The sequence below is a fragment of the Elgaria multicarinata genome, chromosome 19 (assembly GCF_023053635.1).
Source record: "Elgaria multicarinata webbii isolate HBS135686 ecotype San Diego chromosome 19, rElgMul1.1.pri, whole genome shotgun sequence".
In the NCBI taxonomy this organism is placed as follows: domain Eukaryota; kingdom Metazoa; phylum Chordata; class Lepidosauria; order Squamata; family Anguidae; genus Elgaria; species Elgaria multicarinata.
This window is the reverse complement of record NC_086189.1, coordinates 10,877,104-10,898,823: the sequence shown is the minus strand read 5'-3', so window position 1 is coordinate 10,898,823 and position 21,720 is coordinate 10,877,104. Positions and strand designations below refer to the sequence as shown.

The following is a 21,720-nucleotide window of genomic DNA, read 5'->3' as shown; positions in this document are numbered from 1 at the left end:
AACCTGAGTCTTAGGCATAAGGTGGGTTATGAATCTGCAATAAATGTACCAATTCCACCGCCAAGAACTTGCAAGTCCTTGCCAATCCAGGCTGAGTAGTTTCCCAGGCAGGCAGACTCCGATGGGAGGCTTGAAGAGGTCTTCCTCTTGATCACTCTTACCACCTCCAACTTTTTTTGTGGTTCTCTGCTTGTCCTTCCCGACTTTTTGGCCTGCTGCAGTTCTCATCTGTTTGGGCTGATCCTTCGCGTTTGCTTTTCAAGGCCTTCCTCTCCTTCGCGTAAGCTTTCTAAGATTGTGGTTTTTAAAGCTGAGAAACACTACGTACCCTCTTCTTCTCTTATGACCTGCCATACCTAAGGCATTATCAACCATTGCTCAATAGCAAGATTTTCCCCTCTGTACATACTCACCCTCCCCCCCTCTCTCTCTCTCTCTCTCACACACACACACACACACACCACTTTGCCAATGCCCTTCCAGAAATTCCATCCGTCATAAATGTGGTTCAGTCAAGCCACAAAGGCAAACTGGCTTCTCTGTTCTCGTGCCCAGTTATGGTCTTAATTCTCTTTTGATCAGTCTTCTCCCAGAGGGAATGGTGAAGACAGAGAAAATAAAGCTCCTCCTTGGGAGCAATCATATTTATCTTTCTATCTCCCCCCCCTTCCCCTCCTCTCTGCCAACCAGCTTAGTCCTGAGGGGGGGGCATCTTCACGGCATTGATTTGGCACCGCATTCGCACAAAACCCCGTGCTTTCGTTCCTGCGGGGTTGCGCCCCGTTATCCCCACACAAAGGAGCAACCATCACTGCTGTGCCTCCCTAGCTTTTCCCCTGGGATTGAGGCCCGGGGAAGGGAGAGCCTTCACCACAGCAAAAGGGAGAGTCTTCTCTCCATGGAAGCAGCTCTGGGGAATTCCAGTCAGGGCCGGTGCTACCATAGAGGCAACTCAGGTGGCCGCCTAGCGCGCCAAGCTCACGCCGTTCATAGAATCATAGAATCATAGAATAGCAGAGTTGGAAGGGGCCTACAAGGCCATTGAGTCCAACCCCCTGCTCAATGCAGGAAACCACCCTAAAGCATCCCTGACAGATGGTTGTCCAGCTGCCTCTTGAAGGCCTCTAGTGTGGGAGAGCCCACAACCTCCCTAGGTAGCTGATTCCATTGTCGCACTGCTCTAACAGTCAGGAAGTTTTTCCTGATGTCCAGCCGGAATCTGGCTTCCTTTAACTTGAGCCCGTTATTCCGTGTCCTGCACTCTGGGAGGATCGAGAAGAGATCCTGGCGCTCCTCTGTGTGACAACCTTTTAAGTATTTGAAGAGGGCTATCATGTCTCCCCTCAATCTTCTCTTCTCCAGGCTAAACATGCCCAGTTCTTTCAGTCTCTCTTCATAGGGCTTTGTTTCTAGACCTCTGATCATCCTGGTTGCCCTCTTCTGAACACGCTCCAGCTTGTCTGCGTCCTTCTTGAATTGTGGAGCCCAGAACTGGACGCAGTACTCTAGATGAGGCCTAACCAGGGCCGAATAGAGAGGAACCAGTACCTCGCGTTGTTGGCTGTGAGCTGGTCCAGCCCGGCCTGAGGATTCAGCTGGGCCTGGGCGGGTGAGATGGCGAAGCCGAAGCAAAGCCAGGGACACTGGGGTGGGGGTGGGACGGCTCCATGTTCGGACTTCCGCCTGGAAGTCGCTCTCCCAGAGCCGGGAGGCCACCGCCACCAGAAGAAGAAAAAGCACGTGGCGAACTCGACCCTGGCCCAAGCCAGCCTCTGCCTTACTCCCAAGGAAAGGGCACCAGGTCGCCTCGCCTCTCTCCTCAAACAGGCCGCGATGTCCAGGCAGGTGGGCAAGTGGGACTCCCTCTCCCTTCCCCCAGGAAAGCTAGGGACTCGTGGACTTGTGGACTCCTCGCAAGGCAAACTCTCCTGCTTCCCGATCCTGCGCGTGTGGATCAACGGGATTTGCATCTGAGAAAGCGTTGCACCGGGAGGCAGCAGTGTGGCCCGATCCACCTATGCCTCCTTACTCGGAAGCCTTATTCCCCCGAGTAAACGTGCGGAGGGATGCCAGGCTGCATAGCGGGTTGCGTTCGCACGGAAGTAAGTCCCGGTGAATTCCAGACGGCTCGGTCCCAAATCGAAGTGAGCCAGTCCCAGCTCTCCACTCAGCGCACACGTTTGGACTTCCGCACAATTTGGGTGTGTGTGTGCAAGTAGCTCACCTTGCCTAGGGTGCAAGATAGTCTGATTCCATTGGCTATTTGGCTTGCCCTCTGCCTGGGTGGACAGCAACCAATCCGTGGTCTCCCTACACCCAGCCATGCCTCTAAGGATACCCTGGAGCAGTGGCGAAAGATGGCAATGCACCATCCTCGCCGCACTCCAGACAAAAATGTCAGGGTGATATATTGCCACTGACCATATATTTCGGTACCATGCCGATAAGTTCAAATTGTCCAGTTTTTTCCACTGCTGTGTAATTGTCTGGTGAGCAGCAATTAATAATAATAATAATGATGAATCTTTACATTTCAAACTTACATTAGATCCTTTGTATATTGATAATATACAAATATACACGGCTTGGGACCGCAATACCTGATGGAACGCCTCTCCCGACATGAACCTACCCGTACACTGCACTCAACATCTAAGGTCCTCTTCCGGATGCCTACTCTGAGGGAAGCTCAGAGGACGGCAACAAAGGAGAAGGCCTTTTCGGTGGTGGCCCCTCAATTGTGGAATGATCTCCCTGATGAGGCTTGCTGATGTGAACCTACCCATACACTGCGCTCAACATCTAAGGTCCTCTTCCGAGTGCCTACTCCGAGGGAAGCTCGGAGGATGGCAACAAGGAAGAGGGCCTTTTCAGTGGTGGCCCCCCACTTATAGAATGATCTCCCCGATGAGGCTCGCCTGGTGCCAACATTGTTATTTTTTCGGCGCCAGGTCAAGACTTTTCTCTTCTCCCAGGCATTTAACAGCATTTAACAACGCTAAGTTTGTTTGTTTGTTAACAGACCCCAGAGCTGTGGTTTTAAATGGATACCGTTGTTTTTATACTGTTGTTTTTATGTTTTTGATGGTTTTAAATTTTGTATCCTTTTTAATGTTCACTGTTTTTAACAGTGAACACTGTTTTTAACCAGAAAGCTTCAGCTATGGGGCAGTATATAATAATAATAATAATAATAATAATAATAATAATAATAATAATAATAATAATAATAATAATAAATCTTTACATTTCAAATTTACATTAGATCCTTTGTACATGAATAATAAAAATAATTCTGGATCATATACAATCCTTTCTCTAGTAATAACCATCACTAACATCCAAAATCCCTGTATGTGCAGACAAGTCCACCATAAATGAAAATATGTGCCTTTTACCTTTCAGCCTCTCCAACAGAGGGGGCTACAGGTTGAAGTAATATGTGCTAGCTGTATTGATGTCCAATACCATCTATGCAGTATTTTCAAAGAAGTTTCTCGAACAGAAGCTGAAATTGATTTAAAGGGTCTATTGTTCCATTAAAAAAATATCTAATGAGGGTCTTCCCTATTCCTTCTCTGCCCCACAGCTGTGTGCGCTACTCTTGCAAATCCACTGATTGCCGAGACCTGGAGATCGAGAATGCTGTGCTGACCTTCCCCAGCGGGGGGCGCTATAATGGTGCCCAGTGCAACGTCACCTGCAAGACAGGGCACACCCTCCAGATGGCCAGAGATGACAAGCCCGCCAAAAGCCAGGTACGTTGCGGCATATGACGGGTGAGGAAAAGGCCGGTGGGAACGGAAATGACGATAGCTCCCCAAGCTGAGTTTGAAAAGCTCCTGGCACCTCGTCGTTTGGAGGCAGGGAATTCTATGCCTTACGGAAAGGCCAAGCTGCATCCCCAAGAGGCTGAGATTTTTCTCCCTCTCTCAAAATACAAGAACCAGGGTCCTCCCATGAAGCTGATTGGTGGGAGATTTAGGACAAATAAAAGGAAGGACTTAGAATCATAGAACAGCAGAGTTGGAAGGGGCCTACAAGGCCATCGAGTCCAACCCCCTGCTCAATGCAGGAATCCACCCTAAAGCATCTCTGACAGATGGTTGTCCAGCTGCCTCTTGAAGGCCTCTAGTGTGGGAGAGCCCACCACCTCCCTAGGTAACTGGTTCCATTGTCGTACTGCTCTAACAGTCAGGAAGTTTTTCCTTCTTCGCACAGCGCAGAGTTAAATTATGGAACTCGCTCGCACAAGATGTAGTGATGGCCACCCATTTGGAGGGCTTTAAAAGGGGGTTGGATACATTCCTGGAGGAGAAGGCTGGGCTGTGTGTTGCCCACCCCTGATATAAAGAAATATATGCCAGGGGGCAGAAATACCAGGTATGCAGAAATATCAAGTTGGAGTGCATAAGAACATAGGAAGAGCCCTGCTGGATCAGATTAAGGCTGCACACGGCCTCCCTGGCAAACAGAGAGAAGCTCTGGAGCAGGAACACCAAGACTTCTACTCCATTAAGACAGGGCAGTGACTTGTGCCTATGAAAAAAGAAAAAGTACTAGATCCTGGCAGCAGAGAATGATCAAGAGATGTGTTTCAGAGGTAAACCATGGAGCCACATTCTAGCTCTCATGGAAGTAAATCTCTCTCATCATCTCTGTTGCTTCTACCAGTAACTATTGAACATCAGAACATCAGAAGAGCCCTGTTTACACAGTGACCAAACAGCTGTTGACCAGGGACCAACAAAGCAGGACATGGTGCAACAGCACCCTCCCACCCATGTTCCCCAGCAACTGGTGCACACAGGCTTACTGCCTCCGCTTCTGGAGGTAGCGCACAACCATCAGGGCTAGTAGCCACGGATAGCCTTCTCCTCTAGGAATTTATTCAATCCCTTTTTAAAGTCATCCAAATTGGTGGCCATCACTACATCTTGTGGTATGGATGGAATGAGCAAGGCCAGAGAGCTCTAGGGACTGGCAGTAGGACCCCTTTTAGGGTATGGACCCAACCGTACCAAACCCTGACACCAGCCCTGATAACAGGATATCCCTTAAAAAGGCAGAAATTGGGATAGAGATTTGCCAGGGACTGATAATATAGGAAAATGAGGAGAGCCCTGATAAATAGGTACCACTTGCAGTCTATGAGCTACTAACACTAGATGTGCAGGGTGAGGCATGGCACCTTTAGAGCTGAGCTGAAATTTCTCAGAGGACACTTTTTTCTCAGGGGGTGAGGAATCTTTTTTCTTTTTCTCACCCCTCACCCCATCAAGATTGTGGCCCCGTTCAGAAGACACCTTAAACCATGGCTTTAACCTCTGTCGTTAAGCCAGAAAGCTGGGCTGTATTCAGAAGACAAATGTAATAAATAAATGTAATAAATAAATAAATAAATAAATAAGAAGACCCCTTAAACCCTGGATTTAACCATTTGCAGAGAACTCTAGGTGGTGTGTCTTTGGGGGCAAAGGTTGGACTTCATGGCGCACTGGATTCATTTCAAACTCTCCGGCTTGCCTCAAAAAAGCCAAGGCGCCATGCGATGATCCGTCTAGAAGAGGGAGTGCGCCATCTGTGACAGATCTCACCCTGCCGTGGCCCCAGTGATGACTGGTTTCCTCTCGTCCCATCCAGGAGAGAGTTGGCAGGCAATTGCCGCTTCTTCTCCATCCGCCCACCCAAGCCCAGTTGCTTGTTTACGTCTCTCTATCCATTTGACTTCCTTGGCACTTTGTGAAAAAGGCAAATCTGGGATTTAGCAAAGGAGTTGTGCCATTTCACAAGCGTGGGTTCTGCACAAGCATGGGTCACAATAAGTGTGTGTGTGTGTGTGTGTGAAAGAGGGAGGAGGAGGAGGAGGAGGAGGAGGAGGAGGAGGAGGAGGAGGAGGAGAAGAAGAAGAAATACAGAGAACAGAAGAAGAAGAAGAAGAAGAAGAAGAAGAAGAAGAAGAAGAAGAAGAAGAAGAAGAAGAAGAAGAAGAAATACAGAGAACAGAAGAAGAAGAAGAAGAAGAAGAAGAAGAAGAAGAAGAAGAAGAAGAAATACAGAGAACAGAAGAAGAAGAAGAAGAAGAAGAAGAAGAAGAAGAAGAAGAAGAAGAAGAAATACAGAGAACAGAAGAAGAAGAAGAAGAAGAAGAAGAAGAAGAAGAAGAAGAAGAAGAAATACAGAGAACAGAAGAAGAAGAAGAAGAAGAAGAAGAAGAAGAAGAAGAAGAAGAAGAAGAAGAAGAAGAAGGGGCTCTGCTCAGTGGGCTATCTGTGCCTTTTCTAAGATGCTCAAACCCTTTGTGATATTACTAAAAGGAAAGATATTTGGGTGGTGGAGGAATTATCTCTTTTGAGTGAACCACAAACCCAAATAGAGGCCTAATCTACACCTGGAGCATGTCTACACCAGCCCTATATCCCGGAATCATTCCTGTGCATCCAAATGCCTTACAGGGGATCCCGGGAGCAGGCAGGGACGACCCCTCCATTTTCCTGGGATAACCCTTAGGTGTAGAAAGGGCCCCAGAAGGATATTGCACAATGAAAGCAGCATATGGTCTGTGTCAATGGGCACCAACTGTTGTCAGTGCACTTCAATACCGTTGTGTGGCTCCTGCCTTTGATATACTGCTTTCATAGTGCAATATCCTGCTTGGTGTAGACTAGGCCAGGGACTGCCCCCTCTTCCTTTACGTTAATGGTCACCAGCACCGGCACCTCTCTGTAGCTGCACATTTTCCGCAGAACAGAAAACTCTCTCAAGAGCCTGACTTGTTCAACGGGGAAAAGGCTTGGAGGATGGGCCTTGGACATCTTCGAGCCAAGCCTATGCAAACCCAAGTGGAACTGGGCTCCGTCTTTCACCAGCACTGTGTCGTTTTAATGTCAAGGAGCCCTCCGACGGGGCGGGGCGGGTGATTAGAACCAGTTAATGTGCCTGCTTTTGATCAGGCCTTTTGATTTGGCCACGCTGGTGGGAGCCATGCCTGGAGGCCCCAGGTTAGAGTCCTGGAGGATGCCTGGTTTAGATTGAGGAGATGTTGAGGGGGAAGCTGGGTGGACTTGATCCTTGCAGGAATAGAGCTGCCTCCTTTATTTTTATTTTTCAATAAATGAATCTATGGAGGGATGCACTTTACAAAAGACTTGCAAAAGTCCGAGTATATGTTAGGGGTAGACTCAGTAATATCCCAGTGGGCAAGTGAATAGCATCACTATAACTAGGCTGAGAAGTGGCTACGGCTATGTGTTTCTTTACCAGGTTTATCCCTGTGGCTGGCAAGCCTATCACAGCACTTGGGCCCACTCAGGGAGGGAGGCGAACGCTGAGGAAGTCTTGAGTAGGGATGCCTGTCACTGCGAATTCAGACCAGATTACTCTGCTGCTGCCCCCAGCTTGGCTTTCATGTGCCGTGTTCCCCGCCCCCCCCCCCCAAATCTGCAAACTTTTTCCAGGCTTTTTCTCTCCCATTATTATTTTCATAAATAGAAACATGCACAAATTGCGGCTGTAATTTGTGTACGAGCAAATCACGGCCAATTGTTGTGCAAATTTTGGCCACAATCTAGGGTGATCCTATGAAAAGGAGGACCGGGCTCCTGTATCTTTAACAGTTACATAGAAAAGGAAATTTCAGCAGGTGTCATTTGTATATATGGGGAACCTGGTGAAATTCCCTCTTCATCACAACAGTTAAAGCTGCAGGAGCTATACTAGAGTGACCAGATTTAAAAGAGGGCAGGGCACCTGCAGCTTTAACTGTTGTGATGAAGCGGGAATTTCACCTGGTGCTGCATGCATACGAAGGACACCTGCTAAAATCCCCTTTTTGATGCAACTGTTAAAGATACAGGAGCCCTGTCCATATGGTCAGCCTGCATAATATTGGCAGCAGCATGTGATCTGAACAGGTCTAGGGGGACCATTTGAAAAGGAGGACAGGGCTCCTGTATCTTTAACAGTTGCAAAGAAAAGGGAATTTCAGCAGGTGTCATTTGTATATATGGAGAACTTGGTGAAATTCCCTCTTCATCACAACAGTTAAAGTTGCAGATGCCCTGCCCTCTTTTGTATCTGGTCACTCTAGTGTAGCTCCTGCAGCTTTAACTGTTGTGATGAAGAGGGAATTTCACCAGATTCTCTATATATACAAATGACACCTGCTGAAAATTCCTTTTCTATGCAACTGTTAAAGATACAGGAGCCCTGTCCTCCTTTTCATAGGGTCACCCTACCACAATCTGCACAACTTTCTATTTAGGACTTTTCCCCCCTGCTTTTTTTAAATGGAAAATGCAATGGGACCCCCCTGCCCCCAAGTGTAGATTGAGTCAGAATGTAGCTCATGAGGAAATGAGCTGGAGTCTGGGGAGGCAGATGATGAAAGATCAGTGAGCTGTAAACCCAGAGAGATTTCTCCAACATCCTCAAAGGCCCCCTAAAACTCTCTCTCTCACACACACACACAGAGAGAGAGAGAGAGAGAGAGAGAGAGAGAGAGAGAGAGAGAGAGAGAGAGAGAGAGAATCATAGAATTCTCTCTATTCTATAGTTGGGAAGGGCCTATAAGGCCATCAAGTCCAACCCCCTGCTCAATGCAGAGAAAGAGAGAGGGAGGGTGGGAAAACATTAAGGGAAAGGGGTGTAGCTCAGTGGTAGAGCTTCTACTTTGCATGTTGACAGTCCCAGGTTTGATATTCATCATCTCCACGTAGGGCTAGGAAAAGTCTCTTGCCTGAAATTGTTCCCAACTCCCTGAATTTGGAGCGGGGGGGGGGGGACGACATACAGCACAAGTTTTGTTATGGTAGCAACACACCAACACCCACACACACCCTTGACGTTTCATTCACAAACCCCACACATAAATGAGCTATCAAAGCTTCCCAGATTAGTCGCCTATATTGATGAGAGCTTTGACCCCGGCTAGCCCGTTTATTTATTTCTCTGCCACTCCTTTATCGCCATGTACTGCTGTACATCCAATTCTTTTTAAAAACGCAATATAATATAAAAACAGTAAAATTAGACAGGAGGCATAAAAAAAACATAGTAAGTAATGGCTTTTCCCCCATGCTGTAATAATCTACTCAAGTTCATCATTCTTCGGCTGCCTCCTCTCTCATTCATTCATTCATTCATTGACACACACATACACACACCTTCCTCTGTTTCCCAAACCGCCACCCCCGGCCTTCTCCCCCCTCCTCAATCTCCATTCCCCCCCCTTTAGTAAAAAGCTGCTGTTCGCTCGGTTGGTGGCTCTGTGTCATCTCGGCCTCCCTTTGCTGCTGCCGCTGTGGTCAAGAGGTGCTATTTAAAACCTGACAGCTCCTTAATGCTCTGTAAAGGTTTCATCAATCATGCCGGGACGAGAAAAGGCTGGCCTCATGTGAGTTCAATTAGACGCACGGCGGAGGCCAGGCAGAGGAAAGTGTGTCTCCTTGAGAACAGGGCGGCTGGTCTGTTAGGGAAGGGGGCTTCATAGATGGAGCGTCGGGCCTAGTCGATGAGGCTACCAAGGCCATAAGGAAGGCTGAGCGAAGGAAGATAGATGCTTTTGAACGGTGGTGTTGGAGGAAAATTCTGAGAGTGCCGTGGACTGCAAGAAGATCCAACCAGTCCATACTCCAGGAAATCAAGCCAGACTGCTCACTTGAGGGAATGGTAGTAAAGGCAAAACTGAAGTACTTTGGCCACAGAATGAGAAGACAGGATACCCTGGAGAAGAGGCTGATGCTAGGGAAAGTGGAAGGCAAAAGGAAGAGGGGCCGACCAAGGGCAAGATGGAGGGATGGTATTCCGGAGGTGACAGACTTGACCTTGGGGGAGCTGGGGGTGGCGACAGCCGACAGAAAGCTCTGGCGTGGGCTGGTCCATGAAGTCACGAAGAGTCGGAAGCGACTGAACGAATAAACAGCAACAAGCACCATAAAGGAGTGTGTGTGTGTGTGTGTGTGTGTGTGTGAGAGAGAGAGAGAGAGAGAGAGAGAGAGAGAGAGAGAGAGAGAGGTGGCTAAAGTGTTGGTCTGGGAGTCGGGAGATCCACGTTCTGGTCCCCTCTCTGCCACGGAAACCCACTGGGTGACTTCGGGCCAGTCACAAATTCTCAGCCCAGCCTACCTCACAGGGTGGTTGTTGTGAGGATAGAAATGGAGAGGAGGAGGAGGATTATGTATGCCACCTTGGGTTCCTTGGAGGAAAAAAGGCAGGATATAAATGCAATGAATAAATAAATAAAGTCCTCTCATTCCTCTGCAGGACAGCAAAATTATGCTACTGCCATACAGGGAACTGCCATAGCTCAGGGGTAAAACGATTGCTTTGCAAACAAGAGGCCCCAGACAGGTTCAATCCCAGTATCCAAATAAGTCTCAGAAAGTCACCCATCTCAATTCCTAGAGAGCAGCTGGCCCAAAGTTACCCAGAAATCCACTGGGTAACTTTGGGCCAGTCACAGACTCTCAGCCCAACCTACCTCACAGGGTTGTTGTTGTGAGGATAACATGGAGAGGAGGAGGATTATGAACGCCACCTTGGGTTCCTTGGAGGAAAAAAGGTGGGATGTAAATGTAACAAATAAATAAATATAGGGCAGCCAAGTGTCCTCTTTTAGAGTGGACAGTTCTCTACTTGGAGCGCTGTCCTGTTCAACTGCAGGTTAAAGATAAAGACCCATAAGAATTAATGCCCGCCAATGGCACACTGAACAGGCAGGCAACCGGGTCACCATTGCATAGATTAAAATAGGGCTACGAGGTTTGGCCAATGAATCAACGAAGAATCCGTCGACAGGTTAAGAATGCTCCCCGCCCCCAACGGGTCTACTCTAAGCATGACTACGTCGGGATCCAACCCTTGCGTTTCCCACTTTGCTGCCCGAAATACATATTTATTTTAATTTTACAACAGAAAAAGAAATCGAGGCAACTACATGATAGCTAAATAGAGAGAGCCTCCATGATCAGACGCAGTATATCAGTTATGGGGGGAAGGAACAGCGAGTCAGTTCACATGATCAAAATAAGCTATTTTTCCAGTGCTACCATATTTCAATTTGGGGGTGGGGGATTGAATTAGTTTCAAAGTATCATAACTTCCTAACTCCTGCACCTATCCTTCTGAAACTTTGCATTATTCTTGCCTGGGAATACCTGTACAAATTTCCCCAAGAAACATGGGGGATATTGCTTACCCCCCCCCCCCCCACACACACAAACTGAGGACTCCCCTTCCACACAAACCTAAAAATACCAACAAAATTGAGGAGTTCCCTTCCACACAAACCTATTTTTCTGCAAGCTTCTTTCTTATGGCCTCCTCTAGGCTACCTGTAAATTTTAGAACAATGCTCCATAGAGAAAATAGTGGGATTAGCAGGCTCCTTTTTGGAGCCCTTGAAAATGTCAAGGTTCCTCTCGTAGCAACAACTTCTGTGTCTATCATTCTTGATCAACTCAGAAGGGGCAATTATACCTGCAGTTTGCATCCTCCAAGTCTGTCGGGATTTTTTTTAAAAAAAGTTATCAGCGGTTCCCTTTTTTAAATCTAAATATGCATGAATTTTTCTGACATTTAGCAGGTGTAATCCCCTCCTAAGGGGTTGCTATGCCTGTGACTATCCTCTAATTCTGTCCAAGAAGGGGTTAAAAACCACCCAGAGAGCTTCGGCTATGGGGCGGTATATAAATGCAATAAATAAATATCAATAAATAAATATATTCATTTTTCATTTCCCATGATAGTCAATCAAAACCATAAAAGCCTCAGATGTACTGGCACATGGGCTTGGTAGTGGGTCAAATTGCACCAAGCCAAAGCAGGCTGGTTTTTTTTGAAGTGCTAAATCAGAATTTAAGTCAAATTGGGGAGGTGAATGCACACCTCTGCTTCTCCCTTGTAATTTTCTTTCTTCTGCTGATGCTGTTGCTTGCTAACTTTATTTCCTATTAATAATATACACAGAGAGAGAGAGAGACACGCACACACACACGGCCACAACTTTAAAAGAAGCCGAATTGCAGAATACAGAATAGAGTGTAGCCCTGTTCCCACTCCCAATGCCTCATCATCTGGATAAGCTGTTTACGGGAGGTATTCCCTGTTTTGCATCAACTGACTGGCTCAGCAAACTGGAGGAGGAGGAGGAGGAGACGGCTGTGCCCATTTCGAGAAACAGCCAGCCTTCCTTCCCCAGACTGCACTGGGGGGCTGCTTTTCCCATCCCAAAAAGCAGCCATATATCAAAGGGAGACAGGACCCGACCTGCTGAAAGCATTAGGGCGTCTTGGCAAACAGGGATTCCAGTTCTCTTTGATGTGGACTGGAAAATCTCCCCCTGTTTTCATCAGTGTGCCTCGGTGCTTGGCACAACTGGACGGCCATCTTTGCTGGCCCTGAATCAGATGGCTTAGAATCATAGAATCATAGAACAGCAGAGTTGGAAGGGGCCTACAAGGCCATCGAGTCCAACCCCCTGCTCAATGCAGGAATCCACCCTAAAGCATCCCTGACAGATGGTTGTCCAGCTGCCTCTTGAAGGCCTCTAGTGTGGGAGAGCCCACAACCTCCCTAGGTAACTGATTCCATTGTCGTACTGCTCTAACAGTCAGGAAGTTTTTCCTGATGTCCAGCCGGAATCTGGCTTCATAGAATCATAGGATAGCAGAGTTGGAAGGGGCCTATAAGGCCATCGAGTTCAACCTCCTGCTCAATGCAGGAATCCACCTTAAAGCATCCCTGACAGATGGTTGTCCAGCTGCCTCTTGAAGGCCTCTAGTGTGGGAGAGCCCACAACCTCCCTAGGTCACTGGTTCCATTGTCGTACTGCTCTAACAGTCAGGAAGTTTTTCCTGATGTCCAGCCGGAATCTGGCTTCATAGAATCATAGGATAGCAGAGTTGGAAGGGGCCTATAAGGCCATCGAGTTCAACCTCCTGCTCAATGCAGGAATCCACCTTAAAGCATCCCTGACAGATGGTTGTCCAGCTGCCTCTTGAAGGCCTCTAGTGTGGGAGAGCCCACAACCTCCCTAAGTAACTGATTCCATTGTTGTACTACTCTAACAATCAGGAAGTTTTACAATGCATTTTGCAATGTTTTATACGTGGGGCTGCCTTTGAAAACGGTCCGGAAGCTTCAGCTGGTACAAAACAGGGCAGCCCGTTTACTAACAGGGACTAGCTGGCGAGATCACATTACGCCAGTCCTTTTACAACTTCATTGGCTGCCAGTCCAGGTCCGGGCCTGATTCAAAGTGCTGGTATTGACATTTAATGCCCTAAACGCCTTGGGGCCAGGTTATTTGAAGGAACACCTCCTCCCATATGTACCTGCCCGGACCTTAAGATCATCTACAGTGGCCCTTCTCCGTGAGCCCCTGCCAAAGGAAGTAAGGCAGGTGGCTACTAGGAGGAGGGCCTTCTCTGCTGTGGCACCCCGGCTGTGGAATGAGCTCCCTAAGGAGGTCCGCCTGGCGCCTACACTGTACTCCTTTTCATCGCCAGCTGAAGACCTTTTTATTCTCTCATTATTTTAACACTCAATTTTAACTTAAATCTAAATGTTGCTGTTTTAACTCTGTATTTTAATTTTATATCAATTTTGCTGCGTGGTTTTTATCCTGGTTGTGCTTTTTATACTGTATTTTGTATTTGTGCTTTTAACCTGTTGGTTGTTTTATTATGGTTTTAATTTTTGTGAACCGCCCAGAGAGCTTCGGCTCTTGGGCGGTATAAAAATGTAATTAAATAAATAAATAAATAAATAAAAATAAGTTTTTCCTGATGTCCAGCCGGAATCTTCCCCACCCCCGCTCCAGGGTTATATATCCCCGCAGCCCCTCTGTGAGACTTTTACCTGTTCCGCGTGTGTCTCATTCGGCTTGGATCTTCCGAATCGCTTTCTTCTCCACACTGGGCAACCCAGCGCACTCCGGCCCACAACACCTAGGTCATTGGTGTGATCCTAGCCAGCGTATGGCCCCAGTCCAATTCTCTAGGCTCTTAACTTCTTCAGGTAACATTTTGGAGAAGCAGGGAGTTTACTGAGCAAGGGGAGGAGCTGTGGCCCAGTGTGGAAAGGAACCTTCTTTGCATGCAGAAGGTCTCAGGTTCGATACCTGGCTTCTCCAGGTAGGGCTATTTATGTATTTATTGCATATCTATACCGCCGAATAGCCGAAGCTCTCTGGGCAGTTCACAAAAATTAAAACCATTCAAAGTCTAAAACAAACAGTATAAAAACATGATGTAAAATACACTATAAAAACACAACCATGATAGAATCATAGAATAGCAGAGTTGGAAGGGGCCCACAAGGCCATCAAGTCCAACCCCCTGCTCAATGCAGGAATCCACCCTAAAGCATCCCTGACAGATGGTTGATAGAATCATAGATGGTTGATAGAATCAGCAGCAGTGCCGAAATACAACTTTAAAATACAAACGTGAAACAGCAAAGTTAAAATTAAATTTATCAACTGTTAAAATACTGAGAGAATAAAAAGGCATCTAAAAGAATGTAGTGTATGTGCCAAGCAAATCTCCTTAGGGAGCTCATTCCACAACCGGGGTGCCACAGCAGAGAAGGCCCTCCTCCTGGTAGCCACCTGCCTCACTTCCTTTGGCAGGGACTCCTGGAGGAGGACCCCTGAGGATGATCTTAGGGTCCAGGCAGGTACATATGGGAGGAGGCATTCCTTCGGATAGGAAAGAATCCTGCGTGAAACCCTGGAGAGCTGCTGCCAGTCCGTGCTGCCAGTATTGGGCTCAATGAACCAAGTGTCTGACTGAGTATAAGGTAGCTTTCGTTGTTGCTCTGTTCCTTGGTACTGGATTCAGGAGGCATCTAGCACTTGTAGTGAATTCCTGCTTCCTTTTTCAGTTGGAGGTCAGCACCACCATGACATGTGTGGACGGGAAATGGAACAAGCAGGTTTCTTGCGAGCCCATCGATTGCGGGTTCCCAGACGAATACCACGTCCATCCAGCCACCTTCCGCTGCAACGAGGGCACCACTTTTGGCAAACGATGCTCCTTCACCTGCAAACCTCCCGCCCAGCTGAAAGGTAAGCAAGAAGCCCTGCTCAGGAACGCAAACTAGATCGTTCTGCTTTATTTATTTTATTTATTTACTATTGCACTTATATCCCGCCTTTTTTTCACCAATGAACCCAAGGCGGCAAACATCCTCCTCTTCGTCCTCTCCATGTTATCCTCACAACAACAACCCTGTGAGGTAGGTTGGGCTGAGAGTCTGTGACCGGCCCAAAGTCACCCAGTGGGTTTCCATGGCCGAGTGGGGATTAGAACCCGGATCTCCCAACTCCCAGTCCGACACTTTAGCCACTACACCACACTGGCTTTGGTGTTCATGATACCATGAATAGTGACGTTGACCTGCAGGCACTTGCCATACAGTCCCCATAACCACGTCCCCAAGGAGAGTCCATAACGTGCGGGCAGTTGTGTTGATCCACACCAACAAACCAGTTCTTGCAGTATACATTTCCCCCAGGAGCAGATGTTTTGTAAAGCTAATGGTCCTTCATAGGCTGCTTTAGAGCAAGCTGCCCCAAAATCCAGTATTCGAGGCAGTAAGCCAGTGTGCACCAGTTGCTGGGGAACATGGGTGGGAGGATGCTGTTGCACCATGTCCTGCTTGTTCATCCCTGGCCGAGGGCTGGTTGGACACTGTGTGAACAGAGTGCTGGACTAGATGGGCCCTTGGTCTGATCCAGAAGGGCACTTTTTAGGAGAAGGAGAAGGAGGAGGAGGAGGAGGAAGAGGAGGAGGAGCAGGAGAAGGAGGAGAAGGAGAAGGAGGAGGAGGAAGAGGAGGAGGAGCAGGAGGAGAAGGAGAAGGAGACCTGCTTGTTCATCCCTGGCCGAGGGCTGGTTGGACACTGTGTGAACAGAGTACTGCACTAGATGGGCCCTTGGTCTGATCCAGAAGGGCACTTTTTAGGAGAAGGAGGAGGAGGAGGAGGAGGAGGAGGAGGAGGAGGAGGAGGAGAAGGAGAAGGAGAAGGAGAAGGAGAAGGAGAAGGAGAAGGAGAAGGAGAAGGAGAAGGAGAAGGAGACCTGCTTGTTCATCCCTGGCCGATGGCTATTTGGCCACTGTGTGAACAGAGTGGTGGACTAGATGGGCCCTTGGTCTGATCCAGAAGGGCACTTTTTAGGAGAAGGAGAAGGAGAAGGAGGAGGAGGAGGAGGAGGAAGAGGAGGAGGAGCAGGAGAAGGAGGAGAAGGAGAAGGAGGAGGAGGAAGAGGAGGAGGAGCAGGAGGAGAAGGAGAAGGAGAAAGAGAAGGAGGAGAAGGAGGAGGAGACCTGCTTGTTCATCCCTGGCCGATGGCTGGTGGGCCACGGCGTGAACAGAGTGCTAGAGTAGATGGACCCTTGGTCTGATCCAGCAGGGCTCTTCTGATGTTCTTATAGTTCATCCCCACTGTCCTGAAACTAGGCCTTTTCTGTGGTGCCCCCCTACGAGGGAAGGTTACATCAACTGGGATTCTTTAGCTTGGAAAAAGGGAGACTAAGGGGAGACAGGATAGAGGTGTACAAAATGATGCCTGGTGTGGAGAACGTGGATAGGGAGACATTTTTCTCCCTCTCTCAAAATACTAGAACCCAAAAGGGTCATCCCATGAAGCTGATTGGTGGGAGATCCAGGACAAATAAAAGGAAGGACTTCTTCACACAGCGCATAGTTAAATTATGGAACTCACTACCACAAGATGTAGTGATGGCCACCAATCTAGATGGCTTCAAAAAGGGGTTGGATAAATTCCTGGAGGCAAAGGCTATCCATGGCTACTAGCCCTGATGGATATGTGCTTCCTCCAGTATCTGAGGCAGTAAGCGTGTGTGCACCAGTTGCTGGGGAACATGGGTGGGAGGGTGCTGTTGCACCATGTCCTGCTTGTTCATCCCTGGCCGATGGCTGGTTGGCCACGGCGTGAACAGAGTGCGGGACTAGATGGGCCCTTGGTCTGATCCAGCAGGGCTCTTCTGATGTTCTTATGTTCTTACAATATTTTGCATTATGAGAGGGAACAGTTGCTGTTTGGAAATTTCATTCCCCCCAACCACTAAGTTGCTGGAAGAATTGTAGCTGAGCTTGGGGTGAACAGAGGATTCTGAGGATGGGGCTGGCGGATGATGAAAGCATCCTGGCTAATACAAAACGGTCGGTGCTGCCTTCATGTGAGCCCTGCCTCTTCTCCTCCACTGAGTGTGAACAGGGAGAAAAGGCATCATTTCTCATTGGCGTACTTGGCAACTTTGCTGTACATCCTACACTGCCGGCACCTTACCTCTTAGTGCCACCAGTAAGGTGCTCTTGTATTGCTTGCAGACTGAGCTCTACATAGGGACATTGGAGAAATCCGTTTGTGGGGTGGAGTTTGCCGAGTTTTCCTAGGCTCGGAATCCCAGATTTTGTTCGGGTTCCTGTTGCAGCAACCGACTCGATCTAAAGAGAGTCAGGCCAGCTCACAGATTTTCGGGGAAGTTTGCAAATGGGGCGGCTGCAATTTGCACACATATCTGAAGAACTTGCACAAATCACAACCGGATTTGCACACGTGACGGACAACTTTATGTGAATTGCAGCCGAATTTGTGTAACGGCCAAATTCGGTCATCAGTTGGGCACATTGTGTGGAAATTTGCGCAGGTCCACAACACAGCAGGAACTGCTGAGGTGGGGTAGCGAATACCCTGGAAGACAGAAACAAACTTTAAAGTGATCTTGATAGGCTTGAGTCCTGGGCTGAAAACGACAGAATGAAATTTAATAGGGATAAATGGCAAGTTCTTCATCTAGGAAAAAGAAACCAAATGCACAGTTACAAGATGGGGGATACTTGGCTCAGCACTATTACAAATGAGAAGGATCTTGGAATTGCTGTAGATCATGAGCTGAAAATGAGCCAACGGTGTTATATGACTGCAAAAAAAGCAAATGTGATTTGGGACTGTATTAATGGAAGTATAGCTTCCAAATCACATGAGGTACTGGTTCCCCACTATTCAGCCCTGGTTAGGCCTCATCTTGAGTATTGCATCCAGTTCTGGGTACCACACTTCAAGAAGGATGCAGGCAAGCTTGAGCATGTTCAGAGGAGGGCAACGAGGATGTTCAGAGTATGGAAACAAAGCCCCATGAAGAGAGACTGAAAGAACTGGGCATGTTTAGCCTAGAGAAGAGATGATTGAGGGGAGACATGAGAGCACTCTTCAAATACTTAAAAGGTTGTCACACAGAGGAGGGCCAGGATCACTTCTCAATCCTCCCAGAGTGCAGAACACGGAATAATGGGCTCAAGTTACAGAAAGCCAGATTCCGGCTGGACATCAGGAAAAACTTCCTGACTGTTAGAGCAGTAGAACAATGGAACCAATGTCCTAGGGAGGTTGTGGAGTCTCCCACCCTAGAGGCATTCAAGAGGCAGCTGGACAGCCATCTGTCAGGGATGCTTTAAGGTGGATTCCTGCATTGAGCAGGGAGTTGGACTTGATAGCCTTATAGGCCCCTTCCAGCACTACTGTTCTATGATTCTATGATACTTGGGCTCTTTTCATTGAGCAAGGAGCTGTTTGACTCGTTTGACTGCTCAGCTCTGTGGAATGAGAGCTGTGAAGACTGGGGAAAGAGCAAAGTCGGTCCAAGCTGTGCGTGTGTTCACAGAGCGAAGACACGATTTGAATTCAGTTCTCCATCTGGATGTTGATGGCTAGGTGAGAAACCTCCCTCTGGGATTTGTCCCTCCTGAGCAATGAATGCTGGTCCAGCACAGGCTCTTGGCCTGACTAAGAGTCGCTGCTCTTGCATCCTCAAATAGCAGGTAATTTATGCTGCTCCCAATTTGAACATTACAGCAGCTCTCGGACGGTAGCTGTCAAAGCGAAATGGCAAAAAGGGGATCTGGAGGGCCGAATCCCAAGCGATGACTAACCGGGCTCAGCCAGCGAGCTTCTTGAGACGGGAGGCGGGGATGACTCACTCCTAATTCCACCGCTGATGTCACACAAGCCACTGTTTTTTTAATGTCACAGTTCATCACCCTTGCCGTAGCAAGCATGAGCTCATCAGTGCTGGACCGTAGACCTTCTCTATGAGTCAGGCAAGGGGGAAACAATGCCGGCAGCACCGGGAAGGAAGCTTTTGAAAGTGTACGAAAGTACCTTGACAGCTCACAGGGAGGGAGAAAGAAGTAAAGGCTTCCTAGCTCTTTTTTCTTTTTCTTTTTCTGTTTCGGCATCACTGCTGCCTCCTTTTCCTTGATCCTTGCTCTCGATATCTCCAGCCCGAGAGGTAGAGTGCCTTCCCAATAAAAGCGTTTAAGGGCGAAGAAGTAATAAATGAAGCATTGGGGGAAGGTGAGTTGCCGCCTACGGACACAGACATGGGAATAAACTGGTTCACACTTTCGGAGGCCGAGCGGTTTGCATTTGAAGGTGAACTCGCCCACTTTCACGCTTTCGGACCAGTACGTGAACTGAAATTTATTTATTTATTTACAATAGTTATGTACCACTCCCCATTAAAAATTTCAGAGTGGTGTATTATTATTATTATTATTATTATTATTATTATTATTATTACTTGTATCCCGCCTTTTGCCCAATGCTGGGCCTCAAGGCGGCCTTACAAAGTTTAAAACATACATGGGGGGGGAGGGAACAAAACCATAAACGTTTAAAATACACAACAAAATTATAAGACATTAACATAGATGGAGGGCCAGATTATTCTCCAAAGGCCTGCTGGAACAAAAAAGTTTTAGCCTGCTTCTGAAAGCCCATCAAGGAGGGAGGCAGTCTAGCTTCCTCAGGAAGAGAGTTCCAAAGCACCGGAGCAGCCACCGAGAAGGCCCTCTCCCATGCTCCCACCAAGCGCGCCTGTGAAGACGGTGGGACTGAAAGAAGGGCTTCTCCAGAAGATCTTAAAGCACGGGCAGGCTCATAAGGGAGAATATGTTCTTTCAAATAACCTGGACCCGAGCCATATAGGGCTTTATAGGTGTAGAAGATAAAATAAAATAAAAATGGAATACAACACTGTAAAATAGATTTTAAAAGAAGCAAAAGTTACAGTGAACTGTGGCTGGTCATTAAGGAAAGGCTTCCTGGAATAATTACGTTTTCAGGAGGTGGCAAAAGGAATACAAAGTTGGTGCCTGCCTGACCTACAGAGGCAGGGAATTCCACAGGAGGGGGCCACCACGCTGAGGGCTCTTCCCCTGGTGGATTCCAATCGGAGGATGGATCTATGTGGAACCACCAGGAGCAGGCCCTCGGATGACCTCAGTGACCAAGCAGGTTGGTAGGGGAGAAGGCGCTCTCTCTCTCAGGTATCCTGGTGCCAAGTTGTTTAGGGCTTTGAACAATTTTTTAGGGCTTTGAAATGCAGTCATACTTCTGAATTTGTAGGTCTCTGGATTTGGGCAATGCAGTTCCCCCAAGTGAAATACAGCAATGCCTGTATTAAGGAAACGGGTGCACAAATTTGGGTTTATTAGTGAAAACGATGTAGAAAAGTGCACTGCTTTTAGGGGAAATGGCTTGCCAGGATGTGTATCTTGGGAGGGATGTGAATGAAAATGCATACCTTTTTTGTGCAAACGTTTTTTTAATATATATATATATATTAAAAAATCCCAAACTGATGGAGGAATGAGATGTAACAAAATTCAGATTGGGAAATTGCCCATCCCTAAACCATCTTACTGTTGCAGAGGACAGATGTTTATGACATTTTCCCTCTTTGAATTTCTTCCCGGATATTTTTTTTGGGGGGTGGGGGGCTGAATTATCTCATCTCATTTGCAAGTCAGCCAGCAATCCTCTGTTTTTCATATCTCATAAAAAGTGCTCTTTGTCACAAATTGCATCTTTCCTTTCCTTTCACAGAAGCCTCCCCCACATTGGTACCTTTAGCTGGCTGGGGATGGTAGAAAATGTAGTTTGTAACAGGCTGAAGTTACAGGAAGCCAGATTCCGGCTGGACATCAGGAAAAACTTCCTGACTGTTAGAGCAGTACGACAATGGAAGCAGTTACCTAGGGAGGTTGTGGGCTCTCCCACACTAGAGACCTTCAAGAGGCAGCTGGACAACCATCTTTCAGGGATACCATTGAGCAGTGGGTTGGACTCGATGGCCTTATAAGCCCCTTCCAACTCTTCTAATCTATGATCTCTTCTCGATCATCCCAGAGTGCAGGACATGGAATCATGGTCTCAAATTATGGGAAGCCAGATTCCGGCTGGAAAAACAGTCAGGAAAAACTTCCTGACTGTTAGAGCAGTATGACAATGGAACCATTGACCTATGGAGGTTGTGGGCTCTCCCACACTAGAGGCCTTCAAGATGCAGCTGGACAACCATCTGTCAGGGATACCATTGAGCAGTGGGTTGGACTCGATGGCCTTATAAGCCCCTTCCAACTCTTCTAATCTATGATCTCTTCTCGATCATCCCAGAGTGCAGGTCATGGAATCATGGGCTCAAATTATGGGAAGCCAGATTCCGGCTGGAAAAACAGTCAGGAAAAACTTCCTGACTGTTAGAGCAGTATGACAATGGAACCATTGACCTATGGAGGTTGTGGGCTCTCCCACACTAGAGGCCTTCAAGATGCAGCTGGACAACCATCTGTCAGGGATGCAAAGAGTGGATTCCTGCATTGAGCAGGGGGTTGGACTCGATGGCCTTA

At 47.7% G+C, this 21,720-nt stretch overlaps 1 protein-coding gene across 1 annotated transcript in view; it reads left to right on the top strand.

The window, feature by feature from the left end:
* Positions 1 to 21,720, top strand: part of PAPPA (pappalysin 1) — a 259,190-nt gene that overhangs the window by 180,321 nt on the left and 57,149 nt on the right. Inside the window, exons 14-15 of the mRNA XM_063144791.1 lie at positions 3,590 to 3,758; positions 14,887 to 15,070. Coding sequence (XP_063000861.1) covers positions 3,590 to 3,758; positions 14,887 to 15,070 — 353 coding nt within the window. The remainder of the gene's footprint in view (positions 1 to 3,589; positions 3,759 to 14,886; positions 15,071 to 21,720) is intronic.